This window comes from Oncorhynchus nerka, linkage group LG15, assembly GCF_034236695.1.
Source record: "Oncorhynchus nerka isolate Pitt River linkage group LG15, Oner_Uvic_2.0, whole genome shotgun sequence".
NCBI classification, from domain to species: Eukaryota; Metazoa; Chordata; class Actinopteri; order Salmoniformes; family Salmonidae; genus Oncorhynchus; species Oncorhynchus nerka.
The window spans coordinates 61,764,216-61,790,635 of record NC_088410.1 but is presented as its reverse complement, the minus strand read 5'-3'; the positions used below and the strand labels follow the sequence as shown (position 1 = coordinate 61,790,635).

The window sequence follows — 26,420 nt, the reverse complement described above, 5'->3', positions numbered from 1 at the left end:
TTCACAAAAACAAGAAAAGCATTCAAATAAAATCATTTACCTTTGAAGAACTTCGGATGTTTTCAATGAGGAGACTCTCAGTTAGATAGCAAATGTTCAGTTTTTCCAAAAATATTACTTGTGTAGGAGAAATCGCTCCGTTTTGTTCATCACATTTGGCTAAGAAAAAAATCCGAAAATGCAGTCTCTACAACGCCGAACTTTTTACCAAATTAACTCCATAATAGACAGAAACATGGCAAATGTTGTTTAGAATCAATCCTCAAGGTGTTTTTCCCATATCTATTCGATGATAAATCATTTGTGGCAGCTGTGTTTCTCCTCGAAGCAAACTAAAAATACACGCAGCTGGAGATATATATACGCAATAATTGCAATGGAGGACACCAAGCGGCCACCTGGTAGATGTAGTCTCTTAACCTGTTAAGTCTACCCCCTACTTTTTCGAACATTCTGTTAAAAATCGCGCAACATTTCCTGCTACTCATGCCAGGAATATAGTATATGCATATGATTAGTATGTGTGGATAGAAAACACTCTGACGTTTCTAAAACTGGTTAAATCACGGCTGTGACTATAACAGAGCCTGCGTTTCATCGAAAAGCGCAAGAAAAACTGATCACTGAAAACTGGAAAAAGTATCAATGCGCCACTTGCATGTATTGTTTATGGGAAACCAAATTACATAGGGCTGAGATTGCAAGTCCTACAGCTTCCACACGATGTCGCCAGTCTTGTCAATTGCCTGGCCTTTGTTTCTTGGTCAAACGAGTCAGAGAGAGCCCATTCCTTCCGGTCTCCGACAGGATGTTTTGGAGTAGAAATTTCTGAACATGATTTCAAGACGTGGAGTTATTGAATACACATCGCCCCGTGATCAATTTGATAGATTATTAACGTTTACTAATACCTAAAGTTGGATTACAAAAGTATTTCGAAGTGTTTTGTGAAAGTTTATCGTTGACTTTTTTAATTTAAAAAAATGACGTTGCGTTTTAAAACTGTGTTTTTTCCTTGATCACACAGTCTTCATAGATCGATATTTAGGGTATGTATGGACCGATTTAATCGGAAAAAAATACCCAATAGTGATGTTTATGGGACATCTAGGAGTGCCAACAAAGAAGATCGTCAAAGGTAATGAATGTTTTATATTTTATTTCTGCGTTTTGTGTAGCGCCGGCTATGCTAATTATTTTGTTTACGTCCCCTTCGAGTATTTCGGGGTGTTGCATGCTATCAGATAATAGCTTCTCATGCTTTCGCCGAAAAGCATTTTAAAAATCTGACTTGTTGGCTGGATTCACAACGAGTATAGCTTTAATTCAGTACCCTACATGTGTTTTAATGAACGTTTGAGTTTTAAAGAGTGCTATTAGCATTTAGCGTAGCGCATTTGCATTTCCAGATGGCTAGATGGGTCGCATGCGTGTCGGGTCGACGTAAGAGGTTAAGGTCAATCTTCCAATGATTTGCCTACAAATACGTCACAATGCTGTCGACACCTTGGTGAAACGACAGAAAGTCTAAGCTCATTCGTGACCCATACACAGCCATATAAGGAGACATTGGAACACAGCACATTCAAAATCTGGGGCACTTCCTGTATGAAATTTCATCTTGGTTTCGCCTGTAGCATTAGTTCTGTGGCACTCACAGACAATATCTTTGCAGTTTTGGAAACGTCAGAGTGTTTTCTTTCCAAAGCTGTCAATTATATGCATAGTCGAGCATCATTTAGTGACAAAATATCTTGTTTAAAACGGGAAAGTTTTTTTATCCATAAATTAAAAGAGCGCCCCCCTATATCCAAGAAGTTAAAATGTTGAGAAACTATTTGACTATTTCTTCACATTATTAGTGCAGAAATGCGTACACGGCAGTAGGCTATATGCGCATTAGTTCCATTAGCAGGAAAACACCGTTCTCAAAAGTGACCCTAAATTTGGTCACTTTAGTTGTGATACAAACCTTATAGGCCTATTGTCTAGGCTACATGAGGTGTGCGACAATGATTTAAAAAAGTTGCAAATGCATGGCTGTTTCTTGCCTTAAGCTGGGCATCACTCACAATTGATCATATATAATTCACAAGTTTTCAGCTAATATTGCCACCAATTAGACTTTTTGATTTATCTTGTCTTGACATATACTAAATAATATGTGAAATTTGTTTTGATTTAGAATAGACGATTATCATGCACCGGGTCTCGAAACCATGGGCAGAAAAAAAAAGTAATTTACTGTATGCATTTAAATAGCGAATGGAGGACACTCTTCCCATGGTTCATTTTCATGTCAGAGTGATTAGAGGGACAATAGAGTGCTGAGTACCAGGCAGTTAGCATGTTTGGTAGGCTACTAATGACCATCAGCAGCATCAGAGCTTGGACAATCTGAATTACCATGACTAAACGGTCAAGTGGAATTTGACTGCAGTCATGACTTGTGACCGCCGGTGTGGCGGTATTATAGACACCTAAACAGCCCTAGTAACAGCACATCATTATGAAAGTATAGTAGATCCTTGATGTGTCCTCACACTATAACAGCACCGAAGTGTACTGAGTCTGATACAAGGACAAGTACTCCACTCAAGTTGGAGTGTTCATTGTGCTTCTTTGTTTGCTCAACTCCCACGGACTCTCTGGTGTCTAAATCCAATCCTCTTTCTAACCTGAACTTCGGTTCCGTAGGCTATTTGTAGCCTACCTCACTGAATGTCTCAAGAACTTCCAATGTCAATATGAGTCAGAATGGCAAAGACTGTCTTACAACCCCTTCCCCTTCAATCCGTGGAAGCTTGGTCACAACCTCCTGATTTTTATTATTGCCAAATCGTCACCCGAAATGACAAAAATAGGGAAATTGAGAACCATTAACTTACCAACATGGAGGCATGGATGGGCTTTAGTGATGAGAACAATTGTTTGCAGACTCATAATGGCTGTCTCCTATTACTTGCAAATTGAGCTATTGGCCCATCATTACCGGGATGGCAGGTAGCCTAGTGGTTAGAGTGTTGGGCCAGTAACTGAAAGGTTGCTGGATCGAATCCCCGAGTTGACAAGGTAAAAATCTGTCGTTCTTCCCCTGAACAAGGCAGTTTACCCACTGTTACATTTACATTTACACTGTTCCCCGGTTGGCCATCATTGTAAATAAGAATTTGTTCTTAACTGACTTGCCTAGTTAAATAAATAAAAAATACCGAAACATCTCATTACCGAATCCTTTTTAGGTCCGTTTCAGCAATGAGAACCTTAATTTCAGTCATGCTATTTCTAATGTATACTCAATGTGTGTTGGTAACTTTATTTACCAGGACCACTGCTTACACCTATCGTATATATTTTTTTGTAAAATATAATTCATTTGATTAAGTAAGGGTTGTCAAGAAATATGGGTGTATAAACTAGAGGTCGACCGATTATGATTTTTCAACGCCGATACCGATTATTGGAGGGCCAAAAAAAGCCGATACAGATTAATCGGCAGATTTTTAAAAAATAAAATAAAAAGTATTTGTAATAATGACAACAATACTGAATGAACACTTATTTTAACCTAATATAATACATCAATAAAATCCATTTTGCCTCAAATAAAATGAAACATGTTCAATTTGGTTAACGTTTAAGTTCCTTGCTCAGAACATGAGAACATATGAAAGCTGGTGGTTCCTTTTAACAGGAGTCTTCAATATTCCCAGGAAAGAAGTTTTAGGTTGTAGTTATTATAGGAATTATAGGACAATTTCTCTCAATACGATTTGTATTTCATATACCTTTGACTATTGGATGTTCTTATAGACACTTTAGTATTGCCAGTGTAACAGTATAGCTTCCGTCCCTCTCCTCGCCCCTACCTGGGCTCGAACCAGGAACACATCGACAACAGCCACCCTCGAAGCAGCGTTACCCATCGCTCCACAAAAGCCGCGGCCCTTGCAGAGCAAGGGGAACAACCACTCCAAGTCTCAGAGCGAGTGACGTTTGAAACCCTATTAGTGCGCACCCTGCTAACTAGCTAGCCATTTCACATCAGTTACACCAGCCTCATCTCGGGAGTTGAAGTCATAAACAGCTCAATGCTTGAAGCACAGCGACGAGCTGCTGGCAAAACGCACGAAATTGCTGTTTGAATGAATGCTTACGAGCCTGCTGGTGCCTACCATCGCTCAGTCAGACTGCTCTATCAAATCAGACTTAGTTATAACATAATAACACACAGAAATACAAGCCGTAGGTCATTAATATGGTCGAATCCAGAAACCATCATCTCGAAAACAATATGTTTATTCTTTCGGTGAAATACGGAACAGTTCCGTATTTTATCTAACGGGTGGCATCCATAAGTCTAAATATTCCTGTTACATTGCACAACCTTCAATGTTATGTCATAATTACGTAACATTCTGGCAAATTAGGCAGCCCAAACTGTTGCATATACACCGACTCTGCGTGCAATGAACGCAAGAGAAGTGACACAATTTCACCTGATTAATATTGCCTGCTAACCTGGATTTCTTTTAGCAAAATATGCAGGTTTAAAAATATATACTTCTGTGTATTGATTTTAAGAAAGGCATTGATGTTTATGGTTAGGTACACATTGGAGCAAAACAGTCCTTTTTCGCGAATACGCACCGCATCGGTTATATGCAACGCAGGACACGCTAGATAAACTAGTAATATAATCAACCATGTGTAGTTATAACTAGTGATTATGATTTATTGATAAGATAAGTTTAATGCTAGCTAGCAACTTACCTTGGCTTCTTACTGCATTCGCGTAACAGGCAGTCTCCTCGTGGAGTGCAATGTAATCAGGTGGTTAGAGCATTGGACTAGTTAACTGTAAGGTTATGAGATCGAATCCCCCGAGCTGACAAGGTAAAAATCTGTCATTCTGCCCCTGAACAAGGCAGTTAACCCACCGTTCCTAGGTCGTCATTGAAAATATGAATATGTTCTTAACTGACTTGCCTAGTTAAATAAAGGATAAATAAAGGTGTTAAAAAAATAAATTTAAAAAATGTTTTAAATCGGCCAAATTGGTGTCCAAAAATACCAATTTCCGATTGTTATGAAAACTTGAAACCGGCCCTAATTAATCGGCCATTCCGATTAATCGGTCGACCTCTAATATAAACCCCATTTAATTTACTCAAAGCCACAATCTGGAGTTTGTGTTTCAGAAAAGAGTAAGCACACAACTTAAATGAGGATATCTCCCCATTTTGACATGTGTACCTGTTTTAGCACTTACTTATACTGTTTTATTGATCCCAAGAGAGTTTTCGGTCCATATACCACATATTTAGATCATTTATAGGCATATCATGTTATGCCATTTGCCCATTAGATCACATTCAATATATACATCTAAAATACATTTGAACCACACATATCCACATCCTAATACCAATATTACCTAGAAAGACCTTGGTGAAAGTACTTTTTCCAAAACACACCTTATGCTTAATTCCACATTTGACTTTTGAAAACACATGCATGTAATTACAGTACTTATACTTGTAAAATAAGGTGTATCTTTGTCAATTGTGATTTTTGTAAATTGTATAATGAACTAAATATAAAACACAACCATTTTACTGAGTTAGAGTTCATATAAGGAAATCAGTCAATTGAAAGAGTGAAATTAGACCCTAATCTATGGATTTCACATAACTGGTCAGGGGTGCAGCAATGGGTGGGCATAGGCCCACCCACTGGGGAGCCAGGCCCAGCTATTCAAAATGACTTTATTATAGACAGAAATACTCCTGTTTCATGAGCTACCCGGGTGGCTGGTCTCAGATGATCCCGCAGGTGAAGAAGCCGGGTGTGGAGGTCCTGGGCTGGTGTTGTTACACGTGGTCTGCAGCTGTGAAGCTGGTTGGACGTACTGTCAAATTCTCAAAAACAACTTTGGAGGTGGCTTATGGTAGAGAAATGAACATTATATTCTCTAGCAACAACTCTGGTGGACATTCCTTCAGTCAGCATGTCAATTGCACACTCCCTCAAAACATCGACGGCATTGTGTTGTATGACAAAACTGTGCATTTTAGAGTGGCCTTTTATTGTCCCCAGCACAAGGTGCACCTGTGTAATGACCATGCTGTTTAATCAGCTTCTTGATATGCCACACCTGTCAGGTGGATGGATTATCTTGGAAAAGGAAAAATGCTCACTAACAAGGATGTAAACACATTTTTGCACAGAATTTGAGATAAATACGTTTTTTAGTGCATATGGAACATTTCTGGGATCTTTAATTTCAGCTTATGAAACATGGGATCAACACATGTTCCGATTATATTTTTGTCCAGCATATTTTAAAAATCACCATTGACCTCACGGTGAAATCACTGAGCTGTTTCCTTCCTCTCCGGCAACTGAGTTAGGAAGGACGCCTGTATCTTTGTAGTGACTGGGTGTAATGAAAAGTGTAATTAATAACGTCACCATGCTCAAAGGGATATTCAATGTCTGCTTCTTTTTTTTTACCCATCTACCAATAGGTGCCCTTCTTTGCAAGGCATTGGAAATCTTCCCTGGTGTTTGTGGTTGAATCTGTGTCTGAAATTCACTGATCAGCTGAGGGACCTTACAGATAAATGTATGTGTAGGGTAGAGATGACAAAGTCATTCAAAAATCATGTTAAACACTATTATTGAACACAGAATCCATGCATCTTAATATGTGACTTGTTAAGCAAATGTGTACACCTGAACTTACTTAACCTCTAGTGACACCCCATCCCGGATCCGGGAGCGTAATCATCGACTGACACTCATTAGCATAACGCCATTGGAAAAATGGCTACCTCTGTATTTTACGCGAGAATCACTCTAAGAGCCATCAGGTGACCACTTACACAATGTAGCCGCTTACGGGTATTCTTCGACATAAAGGCGTAAAACTACGTCACAATGCTGTAGACACCTTGGGGAATACGTAGAAAAAGTAATCTGGTTGATAGCCCATTCACTGCTCAATAAGGACGCATTGGAACGCAGAGCTTTCAAAACATGAGGCACTTCCGGATTGGATTTTTCTCAGGCTTTCGCCTGCAATATCAGTTCTGTTATACTCACAGACAATATTTTTACAGTTTTGGAAACTTTAGAGTGTCTTCTATCATAAACTGTAAATTATATGCATATTCTAGCATCTTGTCCTGACAAAATATCCTGTTTACTTTGGGAACGCTATTTTTCCAAAAATGAAAATACTGCCCTCTAGTCACAAGAGGTGCTTGCCATAACAAATGGGGTTGAATACTTGACTCAAGACATTTTAGCTTTTCCACTTTGACATTATGGGGTAATGTATGTAGGCCAATCAAAATAGAATAATTTTTCAATTCAGGCTGTAACAACAAAATGTGGAAAAAGTCAAGTGGTGTGAATACTTTCTGAAGGCACTGTAAGTGAATCTATTGTGTGCACTTTAGAAGAGAGTTATCACTCCCACTACCAAGCTTCTCTTTGTAGTGCAGGACGTTTTTGCAAAAGCATTTCTATATTCTAGAACAATGTGTGAATCTCACATTGTCTTGTAAAAAAGGTCTTGGACCGAAATGTTAACAATAAATGAGGTTTAGTAAAGCAATTCTACAATTCTATGTATTGTGTAGGCAGGCATAGGGCCTATAGTGCACCATGTGTGCTGAGCTGACCACAGTAAGGCGTAGGAGTGAGTGTGTCGTGCTTCTGTTATCATAAGTTACCTTCCTGGTCTGCTTCCCACGCTGTCTTCATCAGGGTGGGGTGGGGTTAAAGGGGGGCCCGAGGGGAGGGGGAGCTCTGTAAATGCAGGGACTGGAGATCTGTCTGGAAACAGACAACTGAAATTAAAACAAAAATATTAAGAAAAATATAATTTCAAACACTGCAGAGACCAGTAACACTCTTATTTATAGTTTTAAAAACTATCTAGTCTTAAAATCCTGACCAATTCAACTCTGGTCATTGTGGGTATCATTCATTCTAGTCAGCCACTAAATCACAGAAGGATCCATGTTTGTGAACGGTTAGAGTTCCGTTTCCTTCCACCATTTCTCAGCTTAATATTGCTTTGCCTGAGAAGAGCAGGCGCGCTATTGAAAATTGAGGATTTGAGGAGTTAGGATAAACTAAACAAAAGTAACCTCCAAAGTTTTTCATAACAATGGGAAATAAGCACTCTTAAAGCTATCGATAAGCTATGACAGGAGACAACTGATATTGATGCTTAGTAACTAGTTCTGCAACAGCAAAAATGACTCCGCAAGAAATGCACATGACCACTTCCGTCATATTAGCCTAATAGTGAGAACATAACAAAAGCCTTGAATTGACCTCAATATGGTCACCATGGTTAGAATACATCTTATTCAGTACTTCCCTCAATGTGAAGTCAACAAAAACCTCCTGACCTCATTTACACAGTACAGCTTTACAAATGCCCATACAAGAGATATCAGAAGACCCTTGGGTCGTTCCACCTCAAAAAGCATGAGACGTTTTTGACAACCACCATCTCAGATCGACACGATTAGCACTCATGAAAGATTTAGCAGAAATAGAATTTGAACCCTGAGAAATTAAGCTAATTCATTGAAACCAAATTGCCCATTTTAAATTTAGAGGATTCAGATAATATTAAATAAATATATCCGATTTGGACCAAACTTCTTCCTACCAGTGAGTAAGACATGAGGGGAAAAAACAACACAAAAGCCACTCAGACCCCTCATGCCAATCACAAAATAAAAACCTGTAGGATTATACAGTATCAGTTCTTGACTTTTGACAAGTAGTAAGAAGCTGTGGCTTGGAGTATTGCTTGTACATACAGTACCATGTAATGTATTCCCTGTGAATCTGGTGATTTTTTACTTTAATTTTCGCATGTTCAGAGAAATTAGGTCATCGACGTTTGCATCATTTACCATAAAGTAGTGGGAAAGTACCAAATTCAGACCACTAGATGCCGCTGTTCCTGCTTATACCACCAAACTCTTAAATCCATTTAGCTGGTTTCTTGTGTTTAAATAGATAACAACATTTTCATTGCAACTTTGGGTAGAAAACCAATAGATTGTGTGGTCATCCTCACAAATCAAGCCAGTCCTCCAGGGAAGCAATTCACTTTGTCCTAATTGCAACCTAACGCTTCAGCCCAACTCTCCTTGAATAGTCCCCACAAGTGCTGGGTGATTGTGACAAAACTGGCACTTGACTAAGGTTGCACATTTTGTGGACTATTCACAGGTGGAAACTTTCCGTGGGATTTGTTTTTTTTTACCACTCCACAAATGTCTTGTTTAACAAACTATAGTTTTGGCAAGTTGGTTAGGACATCTACTTTGTGCACGACAGAAGTAATTTTTCCAACAACTGTTTACAGACAGATTATTTCACTCACTTATAATTCACTGTATCACAATTCCAGTGGGTCAGAAGTTTACATACACAAATTTGACTGTGCCTTTAAACAGCTTGGAAAATTCCAGAAAATTATGTCATGGCTTTAGAAGCTTCTGATAGGCTAATTGACATCATTTGAGTCAATTGGAGGTGTACCTATGGATGTATTTGAAGGCCTACCCTACCAAACTCAGAGCCTCTTTGCTTGACATTATGGGAAAAATCTAAAGAAATCAGCCAAGACCTCAAAAAAAAATGTAGACCTCCACAAGTCTGGTTCATCCTTGGGAGCAATTTCCAAATGCCTGAAGGTACCACCTTCATCTGTATAAACAACAGTACGCAAGTATAAACACCATGGGACCACGCAGCCGTCATACCGCTCAGGAAGGAGACGCATTCTGTCTCCTAGAGATGAACAGACTTTAGTGCGAAAAGTGCAAATCAATCCCAGGATAACAGCAAAAGACCTTGTGAAGATGCTGGAGGCAACAGGTACAAAAGTATCTATATCCACAGTAAAACAAGTCCTATATCGACATAACCCGCAAGGCCGCTCAGCAAGGAAGAAGCCACTGCTCCAAAACCGCCATAAAAAAGCCAGACTACGGTTTGCAAATGCACATGGGACAAAGATCGTACTTTTTGGAGAAATGTCCTCTGGTCTGATGAAGCCATAATGACCCTGTTTGGAGGAAAAAGGGGGAGGCTTGCAAGCCGAAGAACACCATCCCAACCGTGAAGCACGGGGGTGGCAGTTTCATGTTGTGGAGGTACTTTGCCGCAGGAGGGACTGGTGCACTTCACAAAATAGATAGCGTCATGAGGAGGGAAAATTGTGGATATATTGAAGCAACATCTCAAGACATCAGTCAGGAAGTTAAAGCTTGGTCGCAAATGGGTCTTCCAAATGAACAATGACCCCAAGCATACTTCCAAAGTTGTGGCAAAATAGCTTAAGGACATCAAAGTCAAGGTATTGGAGTGGCGATCACAAAGCCCTGACCTCAACCCTATAGAAGTGTGGGCAAAACTGAAAAAGTGTGAGCAATCAAGGAGGCCTACAAACCTGACTCAGTTACACCAGCTCTGTCAGGAGCCCAAATTATTGTGGGAAGCTTGTGGAAGGCTACCCGAAACGTTTGGCTCAAGTTAAACAATTTAAAGGCAATTTAAATGCTACCAAATACTAATTGAGTGTATGTAAACTTCTGACTCACTGGAAATGTGATGAAAGAAATAAAAGCTGAAATAAATAATGTTCTCTACTATTATTCTCTACTAGGAATTGTGAAAAACTGAGTTTAAATGTATTTGGCTAAGGTGTTTGTCAACTTCCGACTTCTGCAAATTAATATTAACACCATTTAAATGTAGATTTTCTTTGCATTGGATATATTTACCCTATCATATGGAGACAGAAACAGAAACATTTTTACCTTATCAGAAAAATCAATACACAGAAGTATATATTTTTTAACCTGCAAATTTAGTTAAAAGAAATTCATGTTAGCAGGCAATATTAACTAGGGAAATTGTGTCACTTCTCTTGGGTTCATTGCACGCAGAGTCAGGGTATATGCAACAGTTTGGGGGCGTCTGGCTCATTGCGAACTAATTTGCCAGAATTTTACATAATTATGACATAACATTGAAGGTTGTGCAATGTAACAATATTTAGACTTAGGGATTCCACCCGTTCGATAAAATAGGGAACGATTCTGTATTTTACCTAAAGAATCAACGTTTTGTTTTTGAAATAATAGTTTCCGGATTTGACCATATTAATGACCAAAGGCTCATATTTCTGTGTTTATTATATTATAATTAAGTCTATGATTTGATATTTGATAGAGCAGTCTGACTGAGTGGTGGCAGGCAGCAGCAGGCTAGTAAACATTCATTCAAACTTTATTGCGTTTGCCAGCTGCTCTTAGCAACTCTTGAATCACAGTGCTGTTTATGACTTCAAGCCTATCAACTCCTTAGATTAGGCTGGCAATACTAAAGTGTCTATTAGAACATCCAATAGTCAAAGGTATATGAAATACAAATGGTATATAGAGCGAAATAGCCTACGCGTCGTAATTACTATAATATATACAACCTAAAACTTCTTAAATGAGAATATTGAAGAACAGGGAATACTTTACCACCAGCTTTCAAATGTTCTCATGTTCTGAACAAGGAACTTAAACATGATCTTTTTTACATGGCACATATTGCACTTTTACTTTCTTCTCCAACACTGTGTTTTCACATTATTTAAACCAAATTGAGCATGTTTCATCATTTATTTGAGACTAAATTGATTTTATTTATGTATTATATTAAGTTGAAAAAGTTCTCATTGTTCAAAGATTTCAATATTGGTTTCCTCAGAACAGAGAATCTTGTTTCTCAAGGTCTGAGAGTCCTTCAGGTGCCTATTGGCAAACTCCAAGCGGGCTGTAGTGTACCTTTTACTGATGAGTGGCTTCCATCTGGCCACTCTACCATAAAGGCCTGATTGGTGGAATGCTGCAGAGATGGTTGTCCTTCTGGAAGGTGTGTGTGTCTTTCCAAATCATGTTCAATTTAATTTAACACAGGTGGACTCCAAGTTGTAGAAACATCAAGGATGATCAATGGAAACAGGATGCATTGGAACTCAATTTATAGTCTCATAGCAAAGGGTCCGAATACATATGTAAAAAAGGTGTCTATTTTTATGAATTAGTTTTCACTTTATCGTGGTGTATTGTGTTTAGATTGACGAGGAAAAAATAATGTATAATAATGTTACAAAACTTGGAAAAGGGGATGGGGTCTGAATACACTGTTTGACCAGTAGTATGAAACTGCGGCTTGTAGTATTGCTTCTCCATTCTATGTAATGTGTTCCCTGTTCAGAGAGAATAATTGAAGTCACGTATATTGTTTACCATGAAGTAGTGCGGAAACCCCAGGTTTTGTTCACTAAATGCAGCTGTTCCCGCAATACCGCCAGTCTTTTATATATTTTGCAGGTCTCGTGTTAATTAAATAGATCACAACATATTCTTTGCAACTTTGTGCAGAAAACCAATAGATTTGCCTCATGATGAAAAACAATTGTGTGGTCATCCTCCATGAAAGCAAATCAGTTTGTTGGTCTTTTATGCTTAATCTGTGTCCAGGAAACCACCCCTTTGTGTGTAGTTCTCTCTTCAAGAAAGGTCTGGATTAGTTATTGTTAGACCATTCCTGTTGAACAAGCAAACCATTAGGCTACAGCAGTTCTAATGGTTTCAATGGTATGGTCTGTAATGATCATCAATGGTAAAAGTCCCAAACACACTGTGTATTGATTTGTAATTTTAATGGTTTTGGGTTGCGTTGGGTTTAATGGTAAATGTCACTAATCACAATAGATAGAGCTGTTTCCTGATTTAATTTTTTTTTTTTAAACAAGACTTCCATGCAATTATTTCTTTTATTAAGGTTATTACAACATTGTAGTCCCTCGCCCATTTCTTAATCAATATTTTGGGCTTATAGGAAAAGTATTCATATGAGAATTGCATAGGGATAGCCCCCTAAGAGAGCAGGGTGATTCTCATGAATTCAGTTGTAAAGAGCGACTGCCCCTAAAAAGAAACTGATCCCTTTGAAAACGGTCTATGTAGGATTGACGAGTCAAACATTTATTCAGGTGTCAAAATTGACTACAAAGTGTAAATATGATCATTTTTATCAAAGTCAGTCTAGTCTAAAACTGAGTTTGGAACCTCAGTGTGTCACACTGACAGGAGTGCTCAAAACAAAAGACAACAAATAAGGTTGGGCTTGGATTATAATTGTCAACGAATCACGCTTTGTTTTGCCTGAATGCCAAGCGTCACGTCTGAAGGAAACCTGGCACCATCCCTATGGTGAAGCATGGTGGTGGCAGCATCATGCTGTGGAGATATTTTTCAGCGACGTGGACTGGGAGACTAGTCAGGATCGAGGGAAAGCTGAAGAGAGCAAAGTACCAAGAGATTCTTGATGAAAACCTGCTCCAGAGCACTCAGCACCTCAGACTGGGGCAAAGGTTCACCTTCCAACAGGACACCCAGCAAAGACAATCCAGGAGTGACTTCAGTACAAGTCTCAATGTCCTGAAGTGGCCTAGCCCAGAGCCCGGACTTGAACCCAATCGAACATCTCGGGAGAGACCTGAAAATAGTTGTGTAGCGACGCTCTCCATCCAACCTGACAGAGCTTGAGAGGCTCTGCAGAGAAGAACGGGAGAAACTCCCCAAATACAAGTGTGCCAAGCTTGTAGTGTCATACCCAAGAAGACTCGAGGCTGTAATCGCTGTCAAAGGTGTTTCAAAAAAGTACTGAATATAGGACCGAATACTTATGCAAATGTGATAAAAGTTATTTTTTATTTGCCAACATTTTTTTTTTTTTTTTAAACAACGTTTTGCTTTGTCATTATGGGGTATTGTAGATTGAGAGATAAAAAACAACAACAATTGAATCCATTTTAGAATAAGGCTGTTTCAACTATTAACTTGGTCAGGCCCTAAATTAGTGCTAGCAAACTTGCAACATCGTTTCCCATGCCAGTGAGCTCCAGACAGACAGAGACACAACTGTAGGCTATTTGCGCAAGGAGAATGGGTAATCAGGTAGGCCTATTTTATGAAATTTCCACCGGATCAGAGCATCACATCTGTTTCCCCTTTCATGGTGAGTGGTTATTGCAAGGGATAGAGCTGGAAACAGTTGAGGAACTATTGTCATTCTCAATGGATGTAAAAATAGACATAATTTACTTGCTGTTTGAGGCGAAGAAAAACTTACTTTGAGAAGCTCCAAAGTGATGCGGAGTTAAGACAATCAGAAATAGTATCAGATCCCCAAATGGGCAAATTTTGGGGCCTAAATTTGCATGCAGGCCAGGCAGCCTAGGTCTCCTTCTACGCATAATCATGTGAGTGTCCTTAATCAAAATTGACAGGAGTGCTCAAAACAAAATGGGCTTCAGGACGGTATTTTTGGGCATTCATATAGCCACCGATAAAATACAATTGTGTTCGTTGTCCTTAGCTTATGCCTGCCCATACCATAACGTTGACATCATTAAACCACTTGCGCGCACACAACACTCCAGACACGTGGTCTGTGGTTGTGAGGCTGGTTGGACGTAGTGCCAAATTCCCTAAAAACGACATTGGAGGCAGCTTATGGTAGAGAAATGAACATTCAATTATCTGGCAACAGCTCCATGTGGACATTCCTGCAGTCAGCATACCAAATGTACGCTCCCTCAAAACTTGAGACATCTGTGGCATTGTGGCACCTGACAAACTGCACGTTTTAAAGTGGCCTTTTATTGTCCCCAGCACAAGGTGCAAATCTGTAATGATTATGCTTTTTAATTAGCTTCTTGATAATCCATCCAACTGACAGGTGTAGCATATCTTGGTAAAGTAGAAATGCTCACTAACAGGGATTTAAACAAATTTGTACAGAACATTTGAGAGAAATAAGCTTTTTCTTTTATCTCAGCTCATGAAACATGGGATCAACACTATGCATGTTGCATTTATATTTTCATTCAGTGTATGTTAATTTAACGGTAAATGTAGGTTACTACTGGTGATACTGGTGTTCCATCCCTGCGGCCTCCATAATGGATTAGTCCACTCAGACAGGTGACTTGTGTGCCATATATAAAAATAATTTATTTGCCACTGCTCGACAAAAAAAAAAAAAAATCATGCTTGACCAACAGCCTATCGTCCAAACAATCGACTAAATGTGGTCAGCCCTAATGGGTAGGAATAAGTTTGGTCCCAAATCAGATGTTAGGTAATATAATTATTTAATATTATCTGAATCCTATAAATAAAAAATGGCCAATTTGTGCAATTCTTAATTTCTCTGAGATCAAATTAAATTTCAACAAAATAATGTTTCAAGAATGCCTATTTTACTTGGTTCTAACTACAGAAACAACTTCAGAACAATCTGAGATGGTGGGTGTCATGGCATGCTGAAATGACATGGAACGACTCCCTATCCATTGTCAACCTTGGACTTACACCCCAATCAATGTAAATCAAATTAAATTGTATAGCACCTGTGTATAGGACTACTCAGTCAAAATTGTCAAATTACCAGTCCCGGTCATTCATTCTTCCCAAGAACAGACGCACGATACTGAGAAGAATGAGGGCAGAAGAGAGAGAACAGAGTGGGAGCAGTTCTGCTCGCCCCCCTCCTCTCTCTCTACCAGACCTAATCTGTAAAAAACAGCTCACTCCATATCTGTCACCTCCCTAACGGAACAAGGACCTTGCACACACACAATCTCTTTTAAAGGTACAACAGCCTAAATTAGGACTGAAGCACAAATCTTTAGGCTACATTCCTCACAAGACAAGGAACAGTTTCACCTAGAAATGCCTCAGAGGGCTGAATGAACAGCTTAGCAACTTTAGAACATCTTATAAAGTTGTTTAAAATGTTATACTAGGCTATAGGCCTTGCCAAAAGATATCGACCATACCGTTATGATAGTTTACACTGAGGTCAGAACGCAATCATGGTTACATTAAGACACTGTGGTGCTGGTGCGAGATATGGGTCAGAAAACATACCTCAATGTAAGGATGGGATATGCCACTGTACCTATATCCACACTACTCCATTGAGAAGATTAAAATGATGAACTAGCAGTATTTCAAACAGTGAAGTTATGTAAGGTATATGTTTGAACCTGCAACCTACACTGCATACACGAGACTAGCCCTTGATCATGACTCTCAGTTCCATTACAGTACACATAAGAGTCATTGGACAAAGGAGTATTTTGTACGGTGGAGTTTGGTAAATAGTGTATTTGTGAAATTGTGATATGAAAGTAAAAGGCTTTATATTTCAAGAACTGTATCGCAATGAAGAACCGATTCACGTTTAGATGCAGTATTGGCTGCCAGAGCCAGTCTACTTCTGAAAATGACTTAAGGTCTTTGGACCTTAAACTGGAACTGACAACGATTTAGCAACATTAAATATTATTCAAATCTGTTCATATACACCCCCAGGAAGAATATGACACTTTTTTTGTACAATTTCTGACAAGCGAGCACTTAGATATGGTCATTTTCATAAATTCATAGAATTAGTCAATAAAACCTAATAAAAACATATTTTCAAGGACAGAAGTCTACACAGACCGGTGACCCATAGCCAATCAAAGCTGAAATAGGCTTATAGGCAAATAAGGCATTTGTCACACGGGCCTGCAATCATTCCCTTTGAATTGTACTGTGTTCACAGGCAGTAGCAATAGCGCGACTTCTGATCATTGGAATGCATTCGCCAAAAGCCACAAAATACACCCGAATGAATTTCTGCAAATAGAGTGCATTTGGAAAGTATTCAGACCCCTTGACTTTTTACACATTTTGCAAATGTGTATAATATGTACACTCAGACAAGAGTGCTCTGAAATCAGAGTATGAACGCACCCAATATGCATGTCATGGAATAGCGTTAAATAAAATATATTTTAAAAAATTCTTATGAAGTTAGTTTTTAAGCATAAACTGGGAATTCGATTTTTCTTAAACTGATATTATGATTGTGTTTCATATCTGCAAAGTAGTTAAAAGGCTGTCAGTTCCACTTTAAGGAGTAACGGTAACATTAGGCTCCTTAAGAGCACTACTTGGACTAACACTAGACTATATTTATTTCCTGTAAACTGTTTGACCACATGGGCTCACTTTGACATTGAGACCCAGTCAAAAACAACTAACGTTAAATAGCAAGTGTGGTCAACTGGATTAGGAAGGGAGCCAGAAAGTCTAGACATTTCTATGGTTGGCAGCTACTTAAAATGACCAAAAAGTAGACATCAAATGAGTAACGTTACCATAAAGCAGTGAAGCAAAGATGTTATCGTGACTTTCGTTTTTTTATTAACAGTTAACGTTAACCAGCTAGCCAGCTAACTTTGACCTATCTGGCAAGCAATTAGCTGCACAGTTCACAAGTAAAACAACCACTGGAATAAATAAAAAATGCGCCGTCTTACCTGGATATAGCGTGTAAAAAGTATGGTCGTGTAAATGTCATTACATTAAATAACACATAGCTAACGTTAGATGTCGACACAAGCAAGTGCAGTGACACCACTGAGCCAGTAACACAACTTCTTCTTCGGTGGGGTTTATCAGTAGTTGGCATCCAACGTTATGGTACATTACTGCCACCTACTGTACTGGAGTGCGGCCCAGAGACAGTGAGAAACTAAATCCTATCTGCCAGCCCCGTTGCTCTTAAAAAAAAATCAAATATTTGAGACTATATATAATAACATTCTACTCAATATTCTAATTCAACTAATTTCCTGTATCCCCTTTTCCCTCATACTAGATCTCAGTGTCTCTTTCCCTCTGAAACTGCTCACACTGTAGCAATACATGCTCCACTGTATCTGTTTAATGGCAAGAATAACACTTTCCTGTTGGATGCTTTTCTATCACATTTCAGATCTTATTCAACCAGCTGGGTCTCACCTTTAATTTTGTAAAAAATCGGCTCCTCTCTTCTGTCCCTTCCTGCCGTTCTACCTTCCCCAACCTTCCTCTGTACTTGAAATAAATGCCTTAATATATCTATTCCACTGCTCCTGCCATCTCTGCACCATCTCCATATCAGGCTTGTTGCCTTTGCCTTGCTCATTTGGTATTTTATTAGGATCCCAATTAGCTGTTGCAAAAGCAGCAGCTACTCTTCCTGGGGTCCACACAAAACATAATACAGAACATCATTAGACAAGAACAGCTCAAGGACAGAACTACATACATTTTTAAAAAGGCACACGTACCCTACATATCAATGCATACGCACAAACTATCTAGGTCAAAAAGGGGAGAGGCGTTGTGCCGTTGGGTGTTGCTTTATTTATTTATTGAAACCAGGTTTGCTGTTTATTTGAGCAATATGAGATGGAAGGATGTTCCATGCAATAAGGGCTCTATATAATACTGTACGTTTTCTTGAATTTGTTCTGGATTTGGGGACTATGAAAAGACCCCTGATGGCACGTCTGGTGGGATAAGTGTGTATGTCAGAGCTGTGTGTAAATTGACTATGCAAACCATTTGGAATTTTCAACACATTAAGGTTTCTTATAAAAATAAGAAGTGATGCAGTCAGTCTCTCCTCAACTCCTAGCCAAGAGAGACTGGCATGTATAGTATTAACATTAGCCCCCTGATTACAAATAAGAGCAAAATGTGCCGCTCTGTTCTGGGCCAACTGCAGCTTAACTAGGTATTTCCTTGTAGCACTGGACAACACGACTGGACAATAATCAAGATTAGGCAAAACTAGAGCCTGCAGAACTTGCTTTTTGGAGTGTGGTGTCAAAAAAACAGAGCATCTCTTTATTACAGCTAGACCTCTCCCCATCTTTGCAACCATTGAATCTATATGTTTTGACCATGAAAGTTTACAATCTAAGGTAACGCCAAGTAATTTACTCTCCTCAACTTTTTCAACAGTCACACCATTCATTACCATATTCAACTGAGGTCTAGCAGTTAAGGAATGATTTGTACCAAATACAATGCTCTTAGTTTTAGAGATGTTCAGAACCAGTTTATTACTGGCCATCCATTCCAAAACAGACTGCACCTCTTTGTTAAGGGTTTCAGTGACTTCATTAGCTGTGATTGCTGATGCGAATATGGTTGAATCATCAGCATACATGGACACACATGCTTTGTTAAATGCAAGTGGCAGGCCATTGGTGAAAATAGAAAAGAGTAGAGAGTCTAGAGAGCTGCCCTGCGGTACACCACACTTTCCATGTTTGACATTAGAGATGCTTCCATTATAGAAAACCCTTTGAGTTCTATTAGATAGATAGCTCTGAATCCACGATATGGCAGAGGTTGAAAAGCCATAGTACTGAAGTTTTTTCAACAACAGGTTATGTTCAATAATATCAAAGGCTGCACTGAAATCTAACAGTACAACTAACACAATCTTCTTATTATCAATTTCTTTCAACCACTTATCAGTCATTTGTGTCAGTGCGGTACATGTTGAGTGCCCTTCTCTATAAGCATGCTGAAAGTCTGTTAATTTGTTTACAAAGAAATAGCATTGTATTTGGTCAAACACAATTTTTTCCAACAGTTTGCGAAGAGCTTGCAGCAAGTTTATAGGTCTGCTGTTAGAAACAGTAAAGGCCGCTTTACTTTACCGCTTTTTCTTGGTAGCGAAATTACTTTTTTCCATCATTCTTTATACCATTAATCTTGGCTTCATAATAAAGTTTATTCTTTATTTTTGTTGAGTTTAGTCACATCATTTCTCAATTTGCAGTAAGTAAGCCAGTCAGATGTACAGCCTGACTTATTAGCCACTCATTTTATCCCATCTCTTTCAACCATACAGTTTTTCAATTCCTCATCAATCCATGGAGCCTTAACAGTTCTAACAATCAGTTTCTTAACAGGTCAATAATGAATAATTATCATTAATTGGAAGAAGCAATTTCATAAATTCATCAAGTGCAGCGTCTGGATGCTCCTCATTAATCACATCAGACCAACAAATATTTTTAACATCATCCACAACCACAACCAAATCTTATACACTATTTTAGGCCCGGCTGTTGGAACTGTGGCTTTCCTGGATATCACCCCTATATTATGATCACTGCATCCAATGAGTACGGATATAGCTTTAGAACAAAGTTCTACAGCATTAGTGAAAATGTGATTGATACATGTGGATGATCTTGTTCCTGTAGTGTTTGTAAACACCCTGATAGGTTGATGAATAACCTGAAACAGATTACAGGCACTGGTTAGAGTAAGAAGCTTCCTCTTGAGCGGACAGCTTGATGAAAACCAGTCAATATTCTTTGTCCAAGAAAGTAACCTCTCTGTTTACATCACATACAGTATCAAGCATTTCACACATATTAGCCTATAGCAACACCCCAAAAGAAAAGGCCAAGTGAACCTGCAACCACAACACTTCAATAACACTTGACATATGATCTTCTCTAAGCATTTTTTTTATTTTTATTTTACCCCCTTTTTCTCCCCAATTTCGTGGTATCCAATTGTTAGTAGCTACTATCTTGTCTCATTGCTACAACTCCCGTACGGGCTCGGGAGAGACGAAGGTTGAAAGTCATGCGTTCTCCGATACACAACCCAACCAAGCCGCACTGCTTCTTAACACAGCGCGCATCCAACCCGGAAGCCAGCCGCACCAATGTGTCGGAGGAAACACCGTGCACCTGGCAACCTTGCTTGGCGTGCAGTGCGCCCGGCCCGCCACAAGAGTCGCTGGTGTGCGATGAGACAAGGATATCCCTCCCGGGCCAAACCCTCCCTAACCCGGGCGACGCTATGCCAATTGTGCGTCGCCCCACGGACCTCCCGGTCGCAGCCGGTTACGACAGAGCCTGGGCGCAAACCCAGGGTCTCTGGTGGCACAGCTGGTGCTGCAGTACAATGCCCTTAACCACTGCGCCACCCGTGAGGCGATCTTCTCTAAGCATTACAGGGATATGGCTCTGAATATATAAAGCAACTCCTCCCCCATAAGCATTTATGTCTCTCCTATAAATGTTATATCCTTGTATTGCTAGTGATGTATCATCAAATTAATTATCTAAGCGAGTCTCAGAAATGGCTAATATATGAATGTTATCTCTCCAGTCTTGACATCTGTCGTGGAAATTCAGTACTGAGAGAGACTTGGTAATTTCTTCAAACAATCATCTTTATTTAATATTGATTAATTATTGCAATAATGAAACCATCAGTCCAACAGTCTTGTTCTGACTGTTAGGCTGAGAGCCTAATTGGAAATGAAAAAACTGATATTATATAGGACCTAAAAATGCTGAGTCACAATGGTTACTCGGGGAGCGTCATCAAGAAATTGGGAAACTCACATGTACTTGCCAGCCTTTTCAAAGCAATGATGAGGTCAGCCACGGTTTCCCTTGACTCTGGTAACATTGGTAGAATCTGACGAATTCTGCAATGAGAATTGGCTTGGGCTTGAAATACCTTGAGAGAGTTTCAGTCAGATCTGCATAGGTCAACTCCACTGCTTTTATTGGTTCAATGAGACCTTTCAGCAATCCATACGGATTTCAGAGCACTGAGAAATATGTCTGATTTCTTTTCATTTTTGACTTCATTTGCAGACAGCCAACACTCAAAATGCTCTAAATAGGAATCAAAATCCGATTTTGTAGCCTCAAACTTAGGTACTCGACCAGTGGTTTTCACCATTTTCACAGTTTCCACATTCCTCGTTTTCCTTCATTTTCAGAATTTTCATCTAATTCTTAACTTTCTCCATTTCATAAATTTCTGCAAAAGATCACCAATACTACAAATATGTAAATACATTTACATTATACATTTGAGTCATTTAGCAGATGCTCTTCAATTTACAGTTAGTGCATTCATCTTAAGGTAGCTAGGTGGAACAACCACATATCAAAGTCATAGTAAGAAAAATATTCCTCAATAAAGTAGCTATCAACAAGTTCAGAGCTAGTAAGGGGGGGAAAAAGTCAAATGAATGTGTTAGATCACGAAAGTGAGGAGGTGGTGCTGTGCAATTATTTAAAATACTTCAGGGGGAAGCTAGGACAGCACCATTGGGGTGTCAGGACAGAGAAGAGCTTGGACTGGACTGAGCGGGAGCTGCCCTCCTGTAGGGGTGGGAGGCCCAAGAGACCAGGTGTGGCAGAACGGACTGCTCGGGTTGGGGTGTAGGGTTTGAGCATAGCCTGAAGGTAGGGAGGGGCAGTTCCTCTTGCTGCTTCGTAGGCAAGAACCATGGTCTTGTAGTGGATGCGAGCCAGTGGAGTGTGCGGAGGAGCGGGTGACATGGGAAAACTTGGGAAGGATGAACACCAGGCGGGCTGCAGCGTTCTGGATAAATTGCAAGTGTTTTATGGCACAAGTGGAGAGCCCAGCCAAAGGTGAGTTGCAGTAGTCCAGACGGGAGATGACAATTAGGACCTGCGCCACTTACTGTGTGAGGTATCGTCGTACTCTACGGATGTTGTAGAGCATGAACCTACAGGATCGAGTCACTGCTTTGATGTTTGCAGAGAACGACAGGGTGTTGTCCTGGGTCTTTGCACTCTGGGAGGGGGACAATGTGGAGTTGTCAACCGTGATGGCGAGGTCTTGGAGCGGGCAGGCTCTCCCTGGGAGGAAGAGCAGCTCCGTCTTGTCAAGGTTAAGCTTGAGGTAGTGGGCCGACATCCAAGCTGAGATATCTGCCAGGCACACAGAGATGCGTGTTGCCACCTGGGTGTCAGAATGGGAAAGGAGAAAAGTAGTTGAGTATCATCCGCAATGATAGGAGAGACCATGTGAGGATATGATGGAGCCGAGTGACTTGGTGTATAAAGAGAAGTGGAGACCGAGCCCTGGGGGACACCAGTAGTGAGAGTACTTGGTGCAGACATAGGTCCTCTCCAAGCTGACATATGGAATTGAATTGATTTTGACCTTTACTGCTGTAGCCAATATTGAATAGCATTGAATAACACATTCATAAACGGCAGGAAAAGTCCAAATAAATCACAAGGAAAAGGGTTTTGAAATGTCTGTCCTATATCTAGGATATACAAGAAAGCTCAGGAAATGTTTTTATTTTTGGGACACATTTAACCCCTTTTTTGGGGGGCACAAAACTTCCTCCATACTACTATTAATTTGTATGGGTTACCTTTATATGAGTCCCATGACACTTGTGAGGGTCATAGAGCAAAACGGGGAACACTATTGTGTTCTTGAGAGTCTCCCCTTTCTACATATTAGTTATAGTCCAAATGGTTCAGACGCTACAGACAAAAGTTGGCACATCAGCATTATCAAATTTAGCATTACCTACTGTATATCTTACCTATCATATGAACATCCTTTTCTGACTCAAATAAGATTCCTTCAAAGTTGCTCTGATGTCCAAAAGATTTCAAATCCACATTTTGTGAAATGTAACTTCTAAGTTGCATCATGTATTTGAAAATATCCACATTGGTCAGTCCGAAATTGCTTTTTCATTATTTTATGGAAATACATTTATTTCCTGTTACCAAGTCATTTACGGTTTCTATGCTTTTAGTTTTCCATGTGGACTTCATCAGTGAATTCTGAAAAGCAATCCAAGGATTATTCCATAGGATTGTGTTTTTAGGGAGTGATATTGGTTCTTTTAGAATATGTTTCATTTTCTTCCATAATTGTTATAGTGTTCTTAACTACACTACATTGCCAAAAGTACGTTGAACATCTCATTCCAAAATCATGGGCATTAATATGGAGTTGGACCCCCCTTTGTTGCTATAACAGCCTCCACTCTTCTGGGAAGTCTTTCCACCAGATGTTAGAACATTTCTGTGGGGACTTGCTTCCATTCAGCCACAAGAGCGTTAGTGAGGTCAGACACTGATGTTGGGCAATTAGGCCTGGCTCGCAGTCGGCATTCCAAATCATCCCAAAAGTGTTCAACGGGGTTGAGGTCAGGGCTCTGTGCAGGCCAGTCAAATTCTTCCACACCGATCTCGACAAATCATTTCTGTATGGACCTCGCTTTGTGCATGGGGGCATTGCCATGCTGAAATAGGAAAGGACCTTCCCCGAACTTTATCCACAAAGTTGGAAGCACAGAATCGTCTAGAATGTCATTGTATGCTGTAGCGTTAAGATTTCCCTTCACTTGAACTAAGGGGCCTAGCCCGAACCATGAAAAACAGCCCCAGACCATTATTCCCCATCCACCAAACTTTACAGTTGGCACTATGCATTCCGGCAGGTAGCATTCTCCCAGCATCCGCCAAACCCAGATTCGTCCATCGGACTACCAGATGGTGAAGCGTGATTCATCCCTCCAGAGAACGCGTTTCCACCGCTCCAGAGTTCAATGGCGGCTAGCTTGACACCATTCCAGCTTGGCATTGCACATGGTGATCTTAGGCTTTTATGCGGATACTCTGCCATGGGAAGCCATTTCATGAAGATCCCGACCTAACAGTTATTGTGCTGACATTGCTTCCAGAGGCAGTTTGGAACTCTGTAGTGAGTTTTGCAACCGAGGACAGACGATTTTTACGCGCTACAGACTACAGCACTCTGTGGTCCTGTTCTGTGAGTTTGTGTGACCTACTACTTCGTGGTTTCGCGGCTGGTCCTAGACGTTTCCACTTCACAATAATAGCCTTACAGTTGACAGCGGCAGCTCTAGCAGGCCAGAAATGTGATGAACTGACTTGTTGGAAACATGGCATCCTAGGATGCTGCCACATTGAAAGTCACGTAGCTCTTCAGTACGGCCATTTTACTGGCAAGGTTTTTGTCTATGGAGATTGCATGGCTGTGTGCTCCGTTTGATACACCTGTCAGTGACTGGTGTGGCTGAAATAGCTAAATTCATTGAGTCATGTCCACATACAGTGGGGCAAAAAAGTATTTAGTCAGCCACCAATTGTGCAAGTTCTCCCACTTAAAAAGATGAGAGAGGCCTGTAATTTTCATCATAGGTACACTTCAACTATGATAGACAAAATTAGAAAGAAAATCCAGAAAATCACATTGTAGGATTTTTAATGAATTTATTTGCAAATTATGGTGGAAAATAAGTATTTGGTCAATAACAAACAAGCAAGATTTCTGGCTCTCACAGACCTGTAACTTCTTCTTTAAGAGGCTCCTCTGTCCTCCACTCGTTACCTGTATTAATGGCACCTGTTTGAACTTGTTATCAGTATAAAAGACACCTGTCCACAACCTCAAACAGTCACACTCCAAACTCCACTATGGCCAAGACCAAAGAGCTGTCAAAGGACACCAGAAACAAAATTGTAGACCTGCACCAGGCTGGGAAGACTGAATCTGCAATAGGTAAGCAGCTTGGTTTGAAGAAATCAACTGTGGGAGCAAATATTAGGAAATGGAAGACATACTAGACCACTGATAAGCTCCTTCGAACTGGGGCTCCACGCAAGATCTCACCCCGTGGGGTCAAAATGATCACAAGAACGGTGAGCAAAAATCCCAGAACCACACGGGGGGACCTAGTGAATGACCTGCAGAGAGCTGGGACCAAAGAAACAAAGCCTACCATCAGCAAGGGCATTGAAGATGAAACGTGGCTGGGTCTTTCAGCATGACAATGATCCCAAACACACTGCCCGGGCAACGAAGGAGTGGCTTTGTAAGAAGCATTTCAAGGTCCTGGAGTGGCCTAGCCAGTCTCCAGATCTCAACCCCATAGAAAATCTTTGGAGGGAGTTGAAAGTCCGTGTTGCCCAGCAACAGCCCCAAAACATCACTGCTCTAGAGGAGATCTGCATGGAGGAATGGGCCAAAATACCAGCAACAGTGTGTGAAAACCTTGTGAAGACTTACAGAAAACGTTTGACCTCTGTCATTGCAAACAAAGGGTATATAACAAAGTATTGAGATAAACTTTTGTTATTGACCAAATACTTATTTTCCACCATAATTTGCAAATAAATTCATAATCCTACAATGTGATTTTCTGGATTTTTTTTCTCTCATTTTGTCTGTCATAGTTGAAGTGTATCTATGATGAAAATTACAGGCCTCTCTCATCTTTTTAAGTGGGAGAACATGCACAATTGGTGGCTGACTAAATACTTTTTTGCCCCACTGTACTTTTGGCTAGTGTATGACGTTGTTAAATGTACCTTGCTTTATCCTTTGAAAATAAAAATATTCTGGGGATGAGCATGTGCGTCTTCAATAGTTACCCATTGTTCCTATTTAGTGAATTTAACTATAAGTAGCAAGTAAAAGCCTTTGGTAGCGAGTTGAAACAATTCCAAGTCTAGATTGTAAAAAATACCCTCAGTCTTGGGAAGTTTTTATTCTATGCATTTTATTTGCCGATATAAAGTCTGTTGTTATTGAGTAAACTTTTTTAAAGAATGTCCTTGGTGGGGTAAT

General features: G+C 39.9%; 1 protein-coding gene across 3 annotated transcripts in view; it reads right to left on the bottom strand.

Moving 5' to 3' along the window:
• LOC115143061 (natural resistance-associated macrophage protein 2-like) overlaps positions 1–17,601 on the bottom strand; it is a 47,731-nt gene extending 30,130 nt beyond the window's left edge. For 2 of the 3 annotated variants that reach the window (XM_029683073.2, XM_029683075.2), the window contains exons 1-2: positions 17,483–17,601; positions 7,743–7,859 (exon numbers count right to left, since the gene is read on the bottom strand). In XM_029683073.2, the coding sequence (XP_029538933.1) occupies positions 7,743–7,773 (31 nt within the window). In that variant the 5' untranslated portion in view covers positions 7,774–7,859; positions 17,483–17,601. The remainder of the gene's footprint in view (positions 1–7,742; positions 7,860–17,482) is intronic. The other variant, XM_029683074.2, reaches the window with a different exon arrangement.
• Between the last annotated feature and the right edge of the window lie 8,819 nt (positions 17,602–26,420).